This window comes from Cricetulus griseus, chromosome 3 (genome assembly GCF_003668045.3).
Source record: "Cricetulus griseus strain 17A/GY chromosome 3, alternate assembly CriGri-PICRH-1.0, whole genome shotgun sequence".
NCBI lineage: Eukaryota > Metazoa > Chordata > Mammalia > Rodentia > Cricetidae > Cricetulus > Cricetulus griseus.
Genome location: NC_048596.1, coordinates 135,049,429 through 135,063,925, shown reverse-complemented (window position 1 = coordinate 135,063,925; position 14,497 = coordinate 135,049,429). Strand labels below are relative to the sequence as shown.

The 14,497-nt window shown below is 38.5% G+C and overlaps 1 protein-coding gene across 1 annotated transcript; it reads right to left on the bottom strand.

The window, feature by feature from the left end:
* Positions 1-3,742: 3,742 nt before the first annotated feature.
* Mkrn3 (makorin ring finger protein 3) lies at positions 3,743-6,358 on the bottom strand. Its single transcript, XM_027408059.1, has one exon. The coding sequence runs from the start codon at positions 6,241-6,243 to the stop codon at positions 4,663-4,665; it is 1,581 nt and encodes a 526-aa protein (XP_027263860.1). The 5' UTR covers positions 6,244-6,358; the 3' UTR covers positions 3,743-4,662.
* Between the last annotated feature and the right edge of the window lie 8,139 nt (positions 6,359-14,497).

Genomic DNA, 14,497 nt, shown 5'->3' with positions numbered 1-14,497 from the left:
ACCCATCAAAATAATGCTTACTGACAACAGAAAGAACTGCTTTTTTCCTTATCAAAATCAAAACAGATGACTATGATTAGTAACAATATATTAAAAGACAGAAATGCTGAAATATTTTATTATGATTGTGCTACTTATTTCTTACATAAGAATTCATAACACTGAGCACTTGTGTTTATATCAATAGTAACTGAGTTACTATTGATATAAAACTGTCAATCATAACACATGAATAAAAGTAGCCCTTTCCATTAGCTAATTTTTGAATTGTGTAAAATAGGACTAAAATAATTTATTATTTTGAGATTTTATGAGAAGCCACATTTTAAATAAAATATTGATATACTATTCTCTTGATTTTTATGTTAGCAGATAGGTTTCTTTTCAATTGTCTTCAGGCTGTACACTGCATCCTTATATATATTTAATAAAATCTCTGTAGCAAATTCTTCCATTTTATGTTATATTTTTTATTTTGTTCATTTTGTTGATAAAGATGGGTAGTGTAATATACATTTTATAAACTGTTTTAATGATGCCTTTTTTAATCCTTTAATTTTGCTCTCATCTTTGTTTCTTGTTGCTTTCATCTTTTTTATTTCATGTGAATTTAACAAAACTCAGAATTCAAAGGAGATGTGCACATACATATTTATGTATATGACATATTGTTTTGTTGTTTGTAGTTAATAATCTTTGACACATGAAGATATTTGCATGGTTATTTCTTTTGACAAAAAAATTCTCTTTGTTCTCTAATCTTTATTTTCCTAGAATATATCCCAACTCTTCCATTTGATTTTAATATGCTATTAAGTATCACATCTAGTTTTGTGCCAAAATTCCTAGTGACAACAATTCCTGCTTTGAATTAAACTGACCATTTCACTGTGCTCCTCTAAATGGTCTATTATTTTTGGTCAGCATTCTATCAATGCTGCATATATTTTCATGGCAAAAATTTTGACATGTTACTTATTACATGGCACTAGTACTGTGTTATTTCCCAAAAGTACCTTTTCTCAGCTATACCCCAATGCCATCCAGTTGTAGTTTGGGATAAACTACGGCAGCAGAAAACCACAGTGCTAAGATTGACAAATGTGCAAAAAGCAGTGCATAAAGCCATTGGTTATGGACTGGTAACAATTCTTTGTGTCTGTGAAATTTTGTATATGCAGTCTGTGACATAAGCTATGAGAAACAGTGCTATCTGTATCTTTACTTAACAATAATTTTGTAAATTTCCACTAGCATGGTTGTGTCTATGTACATCCACTAAATTTACTTAGGAGGCATAAAGAAATTAAGTGTGTTTCTTCAGGCTTCCTATTGCAGCTAGAAAGACAGTTCTTTGTGGAGCTCTCAAGATCTTTTGAGGGGGGGCTCCTGCATCTGAATGCCTCACAAAGCAAACCTTTGTGCTGAAAGGGGTGCTTTGTTCCTCAGTACAGCAGAGGCTGGGAACTACAGCCTTCTTGGGAAAGATGAGAAAAATTCACTTGGTTTTGGTGTTTTGTGACATCTGTTATTGATCTCTTTCTTAATGAACTGATGAGTGAAAAAGGAATTTTGATTTGCTCAGCCTAGATATGGAGGGTTGGTCAGGACTCAAAGAGATGTGCTAGACCTCACTGACTCCCTCTGAGAAGCCTTATCCTGTCTTAGTGGATGGGGTGGGGTGGTAAGGTGGAGAGAGCGGGAGGAGGGGAAGGAGTGGGAACTGCGATTGATATGTAAAATGAGAAAAGACTGTTTTAAAATTTTAAAAAATCATGTTAAAATTTTGTATTTCCCCTTTATGTATCTGCCACAAAAATATCCTTGCTGTTTGGAATTCTTAAGCAATTAAATTGAAAATGTTTGGTTTTAACTATGATTTCTGCTGGAAAAAAAATTATATTAAAATTAGTAATGTAAGAGTGCTAGGTACAACACCTATACCTTCAAAAATAACCACAAATTCATTTTTACCCCAAGTTCCAAAGATTCATAAAAGAAAAACCTAGTAGAACATTCATATACAGGTAATAGCCACATGGGTTGATAAACATACAGAGTCTACTTGGTTACAAATCCTTTTAAAGATGTTTCAAGTCTTTTCCCTACACTGCACTTGGTCTGCACAATTGTTTTATAAAACGTATTAACACTGCACCCATTTCTCCTACGTATAAACTGAGGTAGAGGGCACCAGTACTCACTCAGATGGTAAGGCTCCTAAGAAGCTCAATCAGGGTGTTATTTCTCTACTACATTATAACTTGTGACATTTATTACGACTTCCTATTTCAATCTACGCATTGAATGAAATCCTGTTATTTCATGAGGTTGTGCAGTACACATTAGACTTTGCAGAGCCTTCAAAGCTCAGAGCAAACCCCACCACCACATCTTAGCCACAAGGGAAACTCCTTTGAGAGTTGAAAGTCAGCAATCCTTGAATGTGCCCCATCTGGTCTCATTCTTTAGTGGGCTTATCTGACTCACCCCAAACCCCTGGCCCATGGGAAAATAGTCAGCTGTGCAGAGCCTCATAACTGATGCATTACTTGGAATTAAGAGGGAAGCACTATGGCATATCCCCTAGAGGGGCACAGTTTCATAGTAAAAGTAATTACATCAGAAGGGAGATGGCATGCTACATACAATATAGAAAGCTGAGCTAGCTACACTGCCAACAATAGGCTATGAAAAACTGAGCCTTGCAGCTCAGAGACAAAAGCTCCCAAACAGCCCCATTTTATGAAAACTTGTTCATGCCCTGCTGCAGCTGCCTGACTAACCCATGCTTAAAAGCCACAGAGTAAGGCATACACTTTTTCTAAGTCTTAATGTGTGGGGGTAGAGGCAGCACTCATCTAATCTCAAGTGTCTTGTAAATATATTACTTGTATTCTATTCCTGCTGTAAACAATTTTTCTACCTTATTTATTTAATCACACAGGAAAAATTACAAGTGCCATGCAAGGTAGTCCCAACAAAGCAGTACTTCAAAGTATGCTTCCTAACAAAATATAAATTCTGCAAGTTGGCTTTGTTACTTGTTACACAGTAAACATGGTGTGCACCAGAAAATAAAAACCCATAGCATAATTTTGAGCAGTTTCAGCCAAGGAAAATGCACTCTGTTTTACACAATTGGGAGACTTAAATCTGTACTGTTTAGTGGCTGAACAAACATTTACTCATTTACTAAAAGATGGAGTAAAACTGTCCACAGAGCAGTTGAGCTGTGCTATTTCTATGAATTACTCATTTACTTAACTTGTATCATGTGAAGTGAATACAAAATATGAAGTTATAAATTTTAGAACAATTATAATATATCGCTTTTACATTTCTCTCCTCAAGCAATGTTTAGAAGAAACTTCATGTTATACTGACTGCAGTTGCACAATCACTTTTACCCCCAAACCTCCTGATTTTTTTATTTTAACTATAATTGAGCATTTTAAGTAGAATGTAGTTTAATTTAAAGCAAGTAAGCTCTGATTTTTAAAAAAAAAATGGCTTTTAGATCAAATTATGGCTTGCTTGTATTAAAAGGATTCCAATATTATGGTTAACATTTTAAAATTCCCATGCCTCATTTTTATTTCATTCTTATATTCTGACTAATTTCAATATTTATTACCATCTTCTCTGATGGTCTTATAATTTTTTATCATGAAAACCTTTGTCAAAAGTATTTTGCGTCTAAAGTATAAAAAGAACCAGATAAGAAAAATGAGACAGTGGCTACAATCAGAGGCACATCCATTTTATGATTACAACAGAGAAATTGTGAATGCTATCACAGGAATTATGAGATTCATGATTTAAAAGTCTTTTAAAAAGAGTCCAATACACAAAGCAGTCATTTTTATTAGATGCTAATCACTGACATCAGTGCAGGGGCAGAGAAATTGTCCACAGAATTCACACACAATCCATACACTTAGAATTTAACATTAAGCTTTCAGTTCTGCATTTATTTCGTTACTTCAAACATATATATTATGGGGTTTATTTGTTTCCAATTTCTTTCAAATACATCTTTGTATACATATACATATACGCATATATATCATTCTTAAATATATATTTCCAAATATAAATAATTTCACATCAAGCCAAACAGGATAAAAACATGTAAACATATGCACCTTATTTTGGTCAAGTAAAACAGAACCACAAAGTAACCACAAGTTAACAATTGCACTTGAAAGAGAAGGGAAGAAACAGACATGTAAACAAACACAGACAGCAGCTGCAAGGCCCTGTAAGGTTGCATTTTTAAGGCTATATAGCAAAAAGCTCATAATTTAAAGACTTTTGTCACCTTGTCACATTTACTCTTAAGGGACTTCACAATGAGAAACTGTAAACACTAGACTAGAAGTGATTGAATCCTGTTGGAAAAAGACACCACAAGTCATCAGCTGACAGAAATATTAATTCCACCAAACAATACTTTTAAGATTTCTTCTTATCTTGTAACACAGAGAAACATCACAATCCTAGTGAGAAGAAATGGGAAATAGAAGCGAAAACAGCAGTACTGCATAAAGATTGCCACAACAGCCTTTGAAAGCAATAGGGTTGTCAGTCAATAGAGGGAAGTAAGCAACAGCAGACAACAGAGCCTTAGCAGACTAGACCACATGCGATAGCATGATACTACAGATTCAAATTGAAATACTCTTCCAGCTGGAACTGAAGCAAGAGCCACCGGTCATCAGAGAAGGAAAAACTGCCTCTCAGGCAAAGCAACTTCTTAAGCAACTGATTGCCCAGGCGAAGCACAGCAAGCTCCTTCTTACGGCTTTTGAACAGCACTTTTCCCTCTCGCAACTGCACAGGCTCCAAAACTTGATGCCAGTATGCGTTTGACGATCCGCCACCACCTGGCCTCGGAGGCTGATCTCTCCAGCCCTCAGGGTATTCATGCTTGTAAAAACAGTACTCTCCAAATGGGCAGTGACCTAGGCCTCCAGCAAAATACCTGCAGGCTTTCTGGCTCATCCCCTCCTTATATTGCTGCACAAGTTTCTCCTTCTCCTCTTCCTCCTCCACCCAGAACTCACTAGGAATGACAAAGCCAGAGGAGACCCTGCACTGTGGGCAGGACTTACTGATCCTGTTCTCAAACTGTGTGGCACTTCTCCACCTGCGGATACACTTAAGACAGTAGGTGTGGTTGCAGCTGAAAAGGATGCCAAAGCGGCGGTCGCTGGGGTCGGCTTTCTCATAGACAACCTCCATGCAGATGCCACACACTTTGTCCATGCTGCGCTGCACAGCAAAGGAGAGCTCCATATCTCTCTCATGGGCTTCAACGCAGGCCCTTCTATGAGCTTCCTGCTGGGCCGCATCCCAAGGGTGCAAGGCCTGCTGCCCACACATGTCGCATATTTCTCCATGGGGGTATGCACAACTCGCCCCGCGGAGGCACTCTCCCCGGGCAGCATAGCGGCAAAGCGGCAGCGGCGCCCCCATGCCCATAGCCATGTGCTCTCTCTCAACTTCCGGGCTCGCCAGGGGAGCCTCGGGACCATGCGGGGGGATCATGCGACCTCGGTAGGGCTGTCCAGGAACAAACTCAATTGCCCCCTCCCAGCCTTCAGCACCCGCTCCTCCCGCAGCAGCTGCGGCTAGGCCTGCATTGTCAATCTCTGCTGCAGAGAAGCCCCTTTCACCAGCTGAGCCAATGCCTGCATTGTCAATCTCAGCTTCGGGGAAGCCCCTTTCAGCAGCCGAGCCAATCAGAGGCAAAGAGCTGGAGGATGCAGTAGGGGGGGCTTCCGCCTCTTCCTGAGTCGGGGGCTCCCTGTGAGTGGCCATCTTGGGCCCTCTATCTGCAGAGGCCCGAGGCTGAGAATCTTGCCCCCCCCTAGCTCTCCGCCGCCCAGAGAGGTCGTGAGAGTAGCGACAGTGATCGCCCTCCTTGCACTGCCCATGCAGATAATACCTGCAGAGGATCTGCTTTGTCCAGCTGCCGCTGTGGTGGTCGGAACCAGACCTGGCTCCGCCCCCTGCGGGCGGAACGGGCCCCAAGCTCGCCGAGCGTCGGTTCTCCGGCCTAGGAGCCACAAGGCGCTGTGCCTGGCCCGATGCCTCTGGCGGAGAGGCCGAAATGAGTACCTCGGAAGCTCCAGAAGCCTCCAACTCGGGAGGGGGGGGGGCGGACACACCCGCCCCCCCCACAGCACCTTCCTCGGCACCTGGGGCTGCACCAGAGGGAGCTGTAGACTCTTCCATTGTTATGCGCCCCTGACAGTGTCCAAAAACTGTCTAATATTATATCTTTTTTGTGCTTGAATCGGCGGAGCTGGAGCTGGACCGATCGGCTGATTCTCGGAGGGAAGTGCACCAATTTTTGTCTTCCCACCAGAAACCCGCCCCCTGTGAACTTTGGTTCCTACCCGCAGAGCGGCAGACGGACACTTCCGGTGGGGACACCAATTGCCGGTGTGAAAGCGGAAGTTACTTCAGCCATGTTTTTCTCCCGCCGCTATCGGCTTAGGGACCCGCGGTCCGCGGTCGGCCGCTCCCAGCGGGATTCGGGAGCCCCTAGCCCGGGTTTCCACACCGCCCCCCCCCCCCCGCAGGATTCGGTTGCACACACCGCATTTCATTATTTTCTCTTTGTGTGAGGAAACGCCATTGTCGCCGCCTGTGCCGCGACTGCTCTTGGAGGTTTTTATGGCGTTTCACTCGCACACGTTACAAATCATTTCCCTGTCTAATCGTCTTTTGTCTATGGGCGGCTGAGTTTTAAAATCCGGGAGTGTCTCTGCCGCGGCTTTTGTGCTCCGGCGGGTGTAGAGACGGCAGCACTTCTCCGGGGCTGTGTGCCCCTGAAGGGTTAATTCAGTGCGCTTGAATCCCAAGGGGACCCTTTGTGTGACTGGAGCTATTTAGCGCCTTTCAGACCCCTGCCTTTGTTACTGTAATCCGCCCAGCAAAGTAGAAGCCTGGGCTTCTGCCAGCATTGATGATGGCTTAATAAAACTCCGAGGGGGACACAGGTTTTCACTTTTCTCCGCTGGCTGGATTCAGGCAGACCCTTTGTTTGCCGCCTTACTTTGCATCCTGCACTAGGCTTTCAAAATACCAGCCTAACATGTCTCATTTCCATTGCCACACTGAGTTATTAGTTTGGGTGGGTTTTTTTTTTTTTTTCCTAATGTTACGCATCTATTCTATTGGGCTAATAATTCTTATATGTATTTCTAAAACGCTAAGTGTACTTCCCCATGGTCACACAATGACTTTTTAAATGTAGTTTATGCTGGCTTTTAATTAATAATCACGCTTTTTTCCCTTCCCCTACGTACGTGATTATTTGAATTCGCAATGTTCAAATATTTAATTTACTCTCCTTCCTTATCTAAAAATAGGATTTTGCTTCCCAAAACAATTTTATTAGAGGGAATCTTATAGCCTAAATTTAAAGAAACTCTTAATGTCTACGATATAGTCATCCAAGTCAAAGTGTAAGTCGCATCTAAACAAAGCCAACAAAACAATACTAAACAAGTAAGAATATTATCAAACAATAGAAGTAAGAAAACCAGGGAAATGAAGAAAAATAAATATGAAATAGGGAGAATAGAATGACCAAAATGATTAATGTGTAACTTATTAAGAAAACTAAAAAGGCACAGATCACCAATACCACATTTTTAAAAGAGCTGACACTAATAAGACTTAAAGCCATGAAATATTTTTAGTACCAACAGTATATAGCAAAACTTAGAATTATCAGATGGCATTAGATAAAATATTTGCACATGAAACTTGCAACTTTTCATTAAATGGTTACTAATGGAAACATCCATTAGTAAAAATACCAGAAAAACAAAGATACCAGAAAAACAAAGATCTATTAACTAAGTTGCTTATGAAATTAAGAAAATTCTGAAATGTGGTATTTTAAAACTTTTACTCTGAAATGAACATAAAGTTTGAAAAGCTTGTATTGTTTTAAAGCTCCTACTTGTGCAGGGAAAGGCATAAAATATGTGAGAATCAGAAAGTAATGTGTTCAGCAGGTAAAAACTGATAATATGTACAGAAAAACCATTTTTTATACACATGCTTAACAAATATGCTGCACAGAAATTCAACAAAAAATTATGTCATGTATACAGACATAAAAGATACTTAAATATTTAAAATGAATTGCATTTATGATAATTTAGGTTGTTTATCCTGTGGACTTCATTGTAATCAACTGAAAATCACTTTTACTTAGACATAAGGGGTCCTCCATGAACAATGTTTAATATTTTTGAAAATAAGCTTCTTGACTGATAATCATTAGCTTGCTTTCCATCATGAATGAAGGAACTCTTGGTTTTATGTCCTTTTCTCCTTTACACAGGCATTATGATTTTTATTTGTTTAATAGTTTCTCCAAAATCTGATACATTTGAACTGTCTAGAATATACTTTCTCTTTATACTTCAAGCTAGATTAGTTAATGGGGACTCTTTTCACAGCCCAGCAAATTTTTAAAGAAAACAAAGGCTTACAGTATAGATCATTGCTTTATATACCAAACTACCCACAATTCACAAACATAAGAATATTTAATATTTGGAGATTTCATACTTAATGTTCGGTGGTGATTTATCCCACACACTACATATAAATTACATTGAACCTCTTTTTACATACCTTCTGAAATTTCTGTGAACAATTATAGGTGTGTTTTCCAGCTCACCAGCCTCCTTTTGCATCTGAAGAATTGAAATCTAGCTGAAGTTTCTCAAGGTCTCCTTTTAGTTTTTGTATTATAATTATAATTCAGATGCCCACTTTAGACTAACATCCACTATATTAAACAGTTCACTTCCGTGTTGACATTGACCACACTGTCTCCTAAAAGTTTAAGGAACTGAGAAGTAAGCAAAATGCTCACTTAAGTTCTTCAGTCTTTGCTGCTCAGGTTGGATGGTATGTGCTTTGAATCCACGCCTGTTTGGCCCTCGATCCTATGTGTGTTGTCTCCTTTTTCATGTGTGTGTGTGTGTGTGTGTGTGCTATTTTGTAATATATTGAACATTAAAGTCATACGAAAATCTTTAAAATCCCACAGTAGACCAACAACTGTAAATACTGGTTAGGGTATTGACAAAAATAAACAACTATTTTACATATTGGACAAGTTACTACATACAGAGTATTTTCTCTAACAGCCTGAAAACATATTTCTTTCATTCCTTTCTTTGATCATTCTCTCTTTCTTTCTTTGCTACTTTTAGCATTGATGATTTCACACAGTCTCTGGAAACATACCTCAGACCATTTCTTCAGTTATTTGGTTCAGCAGAACTGTCTTTTCTCAGCCACATCCAGAAGACTTCAGGGAATGGGCCTCAGTGAAGGTCTCCCAAATGTCCATCAATAGGTTATCCAAGTGGAATAAGGAACAGAATAGCTCTGAACCAGGCTGTGTGAAGAACCATGTTTCCAGGGTACAGACTAACAAGGGCAAAGGTTGAAGGCTGCCCAGGAGAGGGAAAGTGGAGACAGCTTGACAGATGGTTCCAGACACTGGAGACTGGACTGTGGGGCTGTATAAAAAAATCAGCTGGTCCCATGCCTTTCTTTCCAAGCAGCAAGGCTACTGAGCCCACCCCCACAGTTCAACATGTCCACAGTAAAAAAGAACACAATAGTCTCAAAGCAACTTCTTTCACAATACTACTGTGCTGCCCAAGCCCTGTTCAATGATGCTGGGGGGGGGCACCTGGGGACAGGGATTAAATGTCCAGTTGAGACTTATGGTTTCAGGTCCTCCACTAGTTAACTGACATCATTGTGTCCCAAGTGTTAATCTTATACTTTCAACATGTTTGGTCAGGAAAAGAATATAAGAATATTAACAGTGATAATAGAAACTGAGTCAGGCACAGTGGTGCATGGCTATAATCCTAGTACTAAGAAACTCATGGGAGGACCCATGAGTTTCAGGCCAACTATATCCTGGTGGATATAGTAAGACTTTGCATCAAAAAGAAAATAAAAGCAAGTAATAACCACTTAAGTTTACTGTAAGTGCTAAATTTATTTCATGTGTAAAAATTAAAAGATTCAACAATATTGGTGCCCAGAGACAATATTTTAAAGATTTACATATATTTTCTACCTTACACTCTCCCAGAAAATCCTCTGATAGTCTCTATCCTTGTCAGTCCCCTTTTCCCACTAGAATCATGCAGCAGTAATATGTGGTAGGGTCCCTGAAAGACTCCACAACATAAACAACTGAATTCATATTGCCTCATATCTATATAAGTATGTATTTTATCTTGAAAATTTAAAAGCCGGGTATATGTAATTCTAATACAAATATTCAGATACAGGCAGATTTCTGTGTGCAGAAGGGCATTTGTCTCTCTGTTACTATGATGGTTGTGGGGTTATGGTTAGAATCAGAATGGGAATCCGTGCCTGTCTAGAGCCTATTTGTGGTAACCCTCAATGAATAACTGGAAAAAAACAAGATCACCTCTCAATTTTTAATATCAAATCATTCAGTGGTTTTGTGGTTTTGTGGTGTGTATGTGTGTGTATGTTGCTACAGACTACATTATATGTCAAAGGACAGCCTCTGGTGTCTACCCTCAACTTCTACTCCATTTGATACAGGATCAATTCATTGTCTCTTCTTGTGTATGCCAGACTATGGCCTGTCAGCTTCTGGGGAAATCTGTCTCTACCTCCCAACTAATCAAAGGGGCACTGTGATTTTAGAGAGGTGCTTATCATGCTGGAATTTTAATATAGTTTTGTGAACTTGAACTCAGGTTCTCATACTTAACATAAATTAGAAGCTTTCCCCATTGAACTGTATCTCCAGCCTTCAAAATGTCTTTAAATTCCAGGATGTACCTAGGAAAGGATTAAATAATACTATAGCTGCTTACTTGTAAGCTCAGCCAAGTCATATCCATTATAATAACAACTACATAATATAACCAGCATTGAGAATTTCATTAAAACTTTTGGAGGCTTTTTGAGATTCTTATGAAAGACATTTAAGGCAGGTGTAATCACAACAGTTAGGAAGAAAGGTGCTCAGAAGAAAGTAAGACACATCTAGGAACATGCTTGTGGACTTCTTAGAGACTAGTTACTTGGGCTGTTTCATCACATGTCAAATTAAACCTCATTTACATGTTGTCATGGTCATATTGACGTCTTATACACCTGTGAAATATCAAAATTCAGTTCAAAAGAACAAGGAATTAATTAAAATCACATATGTGTAAAAGGGGGGGTCACAAAGAAATTCATAAAGTTGCATTGTTAGTAAAAGATCTAGGATGTGAGCCACAGATATGCACATTTATAAGTATGAGGAAAACTGTCCATATAAAGTAGAAAAAAATAAAAGAGATACTGCTGAGGACGCTGTCAAAGAAAAATACTGACATCTTTTTGTAACCCCAGTACATTGCAAGCTGGGTCTAGACGGTCATGTGTCTGAGTTAATGGTTTCTAAGACACACTGGGCCACATCCTGGGACTTTCTTTTCAAGATAACAATGAAAAATAGGTAAAGATGAAACCAAAATTCCTTCCTTCATTTTGAAAGTGGTTCTGAAAAACACTTTCAAACACATGAATTATGTTGGGGCTAAGAGGTAATTATTTATTTGAAATTTAACTTCTTGAATATGAACTGCATCTCTTCTTATAAAGCAGAAATTTCCTTTAACAATTTCCATATTCCCTCAGCCAAAAGTTTTAGGCAGTTATCATAAAGAATCAGAGACTAGTGAGTAATTGTAAGTTTTCGTGTCTAAAACGTGAGAGTGTGCACTAATACTTATAATCATTACAGTGCACACATATACCTCATGGATTAACAAAGGAATTACAAGCTTGAGAAAGTTTGATACATTATTAGTACCATATTAAAACACTGCTTCTATCAATCCAGTGTGTGGAAATTAGACATGAGGAAATTTGTGAGATATTGGGACTGAAACATGTCTGATATTTTTAAAGGGATTGAAATCATTCTGAGATATTCTTATTTCAGACTGAAATTGAACAGAAAACTAATAAAATGTAGAAGAAAAATAAATTGCCAATGGGAAACTAATGTCACTATTTCCAAATTACATATTAGTATAAGAAAACCACAAATCATAAATACGATTTCATTAACAGTGAAGTTTTTATTCATTTGAATTTCTGTCAGAAAGGACAGAAGTGAATGACAGACACGGAGATATACTGTGTACACTTCGAATACAGATGGGGACTTCTGATACATTTTGAGACGGCATCTCACTTTGTAGCCTACAGTGTTTTAAGACTCAATGTTAAATTCAGATCCCAATACATGAGAATCCTCCTACCCCATTGTTCTGAATGCTAAATAAGAATGATAGCAAAACATTACCATCCCTGACTTGTCCTTATTCTTAGTGAAGCCATTTAATTCAGGTAACCACAAAACAAGATAGGAATCATTACTAGAAAGAAGTATGTGAAGGAGATAAAATAAATGAGAACTAAAAGTAATAACAACAACAAAAGCATAACAAGGAGAATAGGCAGAAAGTGGTATCTTACTGCTATTAGAAAAATCAGTACAGGGGGAAAATGTGACCACTCATTTAAAATCAAGAATAAAAAATGAGCCAGGCCGGGTGTTGGTGGCACATGCCTTTAAACCCAGTACTAGGGAGGCAGAGGCGGACAGATCTCTGTGAGTTTTGAGGCCAGCCTGGTCTACAAAGTGAGTGCTAGGATAGACTCCAAAGCCACAAAGAAACCCTTTCTCAAAAAAAAAAAAAAGCCAGGTAGTGGAGGTGAATGCATTTAATCCCAACACTTGAGAGAAGGGTGGAGCTCTATGACTTCGAGGCCAGCCTGGTCTACAGAGCAAGTTTCAGGACAGCCAAGGCTACACAGAGAAACCCTGTCTTTCAACCAAAAAAAAAAATGAATAAAAAAATGAGCAGATAAAGAGCACTGGCTGTTCTTCCAGACCACCCAGGGAAGATTCTCAGAACCCACATGGCTGATGGCAACCATCTGTAACTCCAGTCCCAGGGAACCTGACCTCTATGGGCACTGCAATCATATGGCTCACAGACATACATGCAAAAAAAAACACCCATACACATAAAAGTAAGTTTCTAAGAATAAAAGCAGTTCCATAAAAAAAATGTGTCTCCTAGAAAGAAACCAGGAACAACTTAGGCCATTTAATATGGAAATATATCTGAGATGAAAATCTAAATTATCCAAAGTAAATAACAAGTGAGAGTATATTAATATAGTTCTAGCTGGTAGAGTGAAATAGTTGTAATTAAATACCATATAAAGAAGATCCTAGGACCAGAATCTTTAATAACCAATTTTATTACATTATAAAGAAAAATTTACAGAAATATACCCATAATTGGAGTAAGCCAACAAAGGGTTCACTGAAGAACAAATAGGTAGTAATGAAAAGTCAATTTTAAGCTTTACAAATACCTGAATGAAGCAAGAGAGCAGCCAATATATCATGTGCTCTCAAAAGTAAAATTCAAAAAAGTGAGATAGAAAAGGGGGTGAAGAGAATGAGAAAAGTCCTGTCACGTTTAAAAAGACAATGCATAACAGGGCATCATAGCAGATTAAGGTACTGAGACACTACATATATTTGAAGTCATTATTGTAAATCATCATGGTAATATATTCAAAAATGTTAGAAATATAAAGTCTCAGGAACTTCACATTTTGTCGAGTTCATATGCATTCATGATAAAACACTTAGGACACTGGTAAGTGAACATAATTTGTTCCTTCATCTAAAACTATTTTCTATGTTTACTGACATTTTGGAAGTTCATGGTTTTTGAGCTAAATAAATATATGGATAATTATAGAGACTGAGTGCTTCAGGACCTATTATCTCAATAAGCTCTTGCTACACACAGCAGCAAGGCAGTGGAATTGAAGGCATAGCCATCTAAAAGGAGGCAAGGACCAGACAAAGACCTTATCTGAGAACCAGCTGTAATCCCAAGGCTAATTTCCCTTAACATCAGAATTAAAATATATTATAATATATTATACTGTTCAAGGGGTCCTTCAGTATTGATAATACAAAGGATGAAATCCATTTCTCAGCCTAAAGAATGTTAAATCTATAAAGTATATTGTTTCTTGTATTTTAAAAGAAGTAAGTCATATTGGACTTATAAGTCATTAATAAATTTGTTAAAAGAGCCTCTTTGAAGGGGTATGTCCACAAAGATTCTGTGTGATTGCAAGTTCCTTTCATATCTGATGGAAAAATCAACTTTGTTGTTTGTTTCTCCTTTTCTTTCTTTCTTTTTTTTTTGGTTTTTCTAGACAAGGTTTCTCTGTTTAGCTTTGGAACCTATCCTGGAACTGTCTCTGTAGACCAGGCTGGCCTTGAACTCACAGAGATCCACCTGCCTCTGCCATCCGAGTGCTGTTATTAAAGGCACGTGCCACCAACGCCCGGCTT

Bases quoted from the DNA above. Each gene is read 5' to 3' on its own strand.
- Mkrn3 (XM_027408059.1), bottom strand. From the start codon at position 6,243: ATGGAAGAGTCTACAGCTCCCTCTGGTGCAGCCCCAGGTGCCGAGGAA.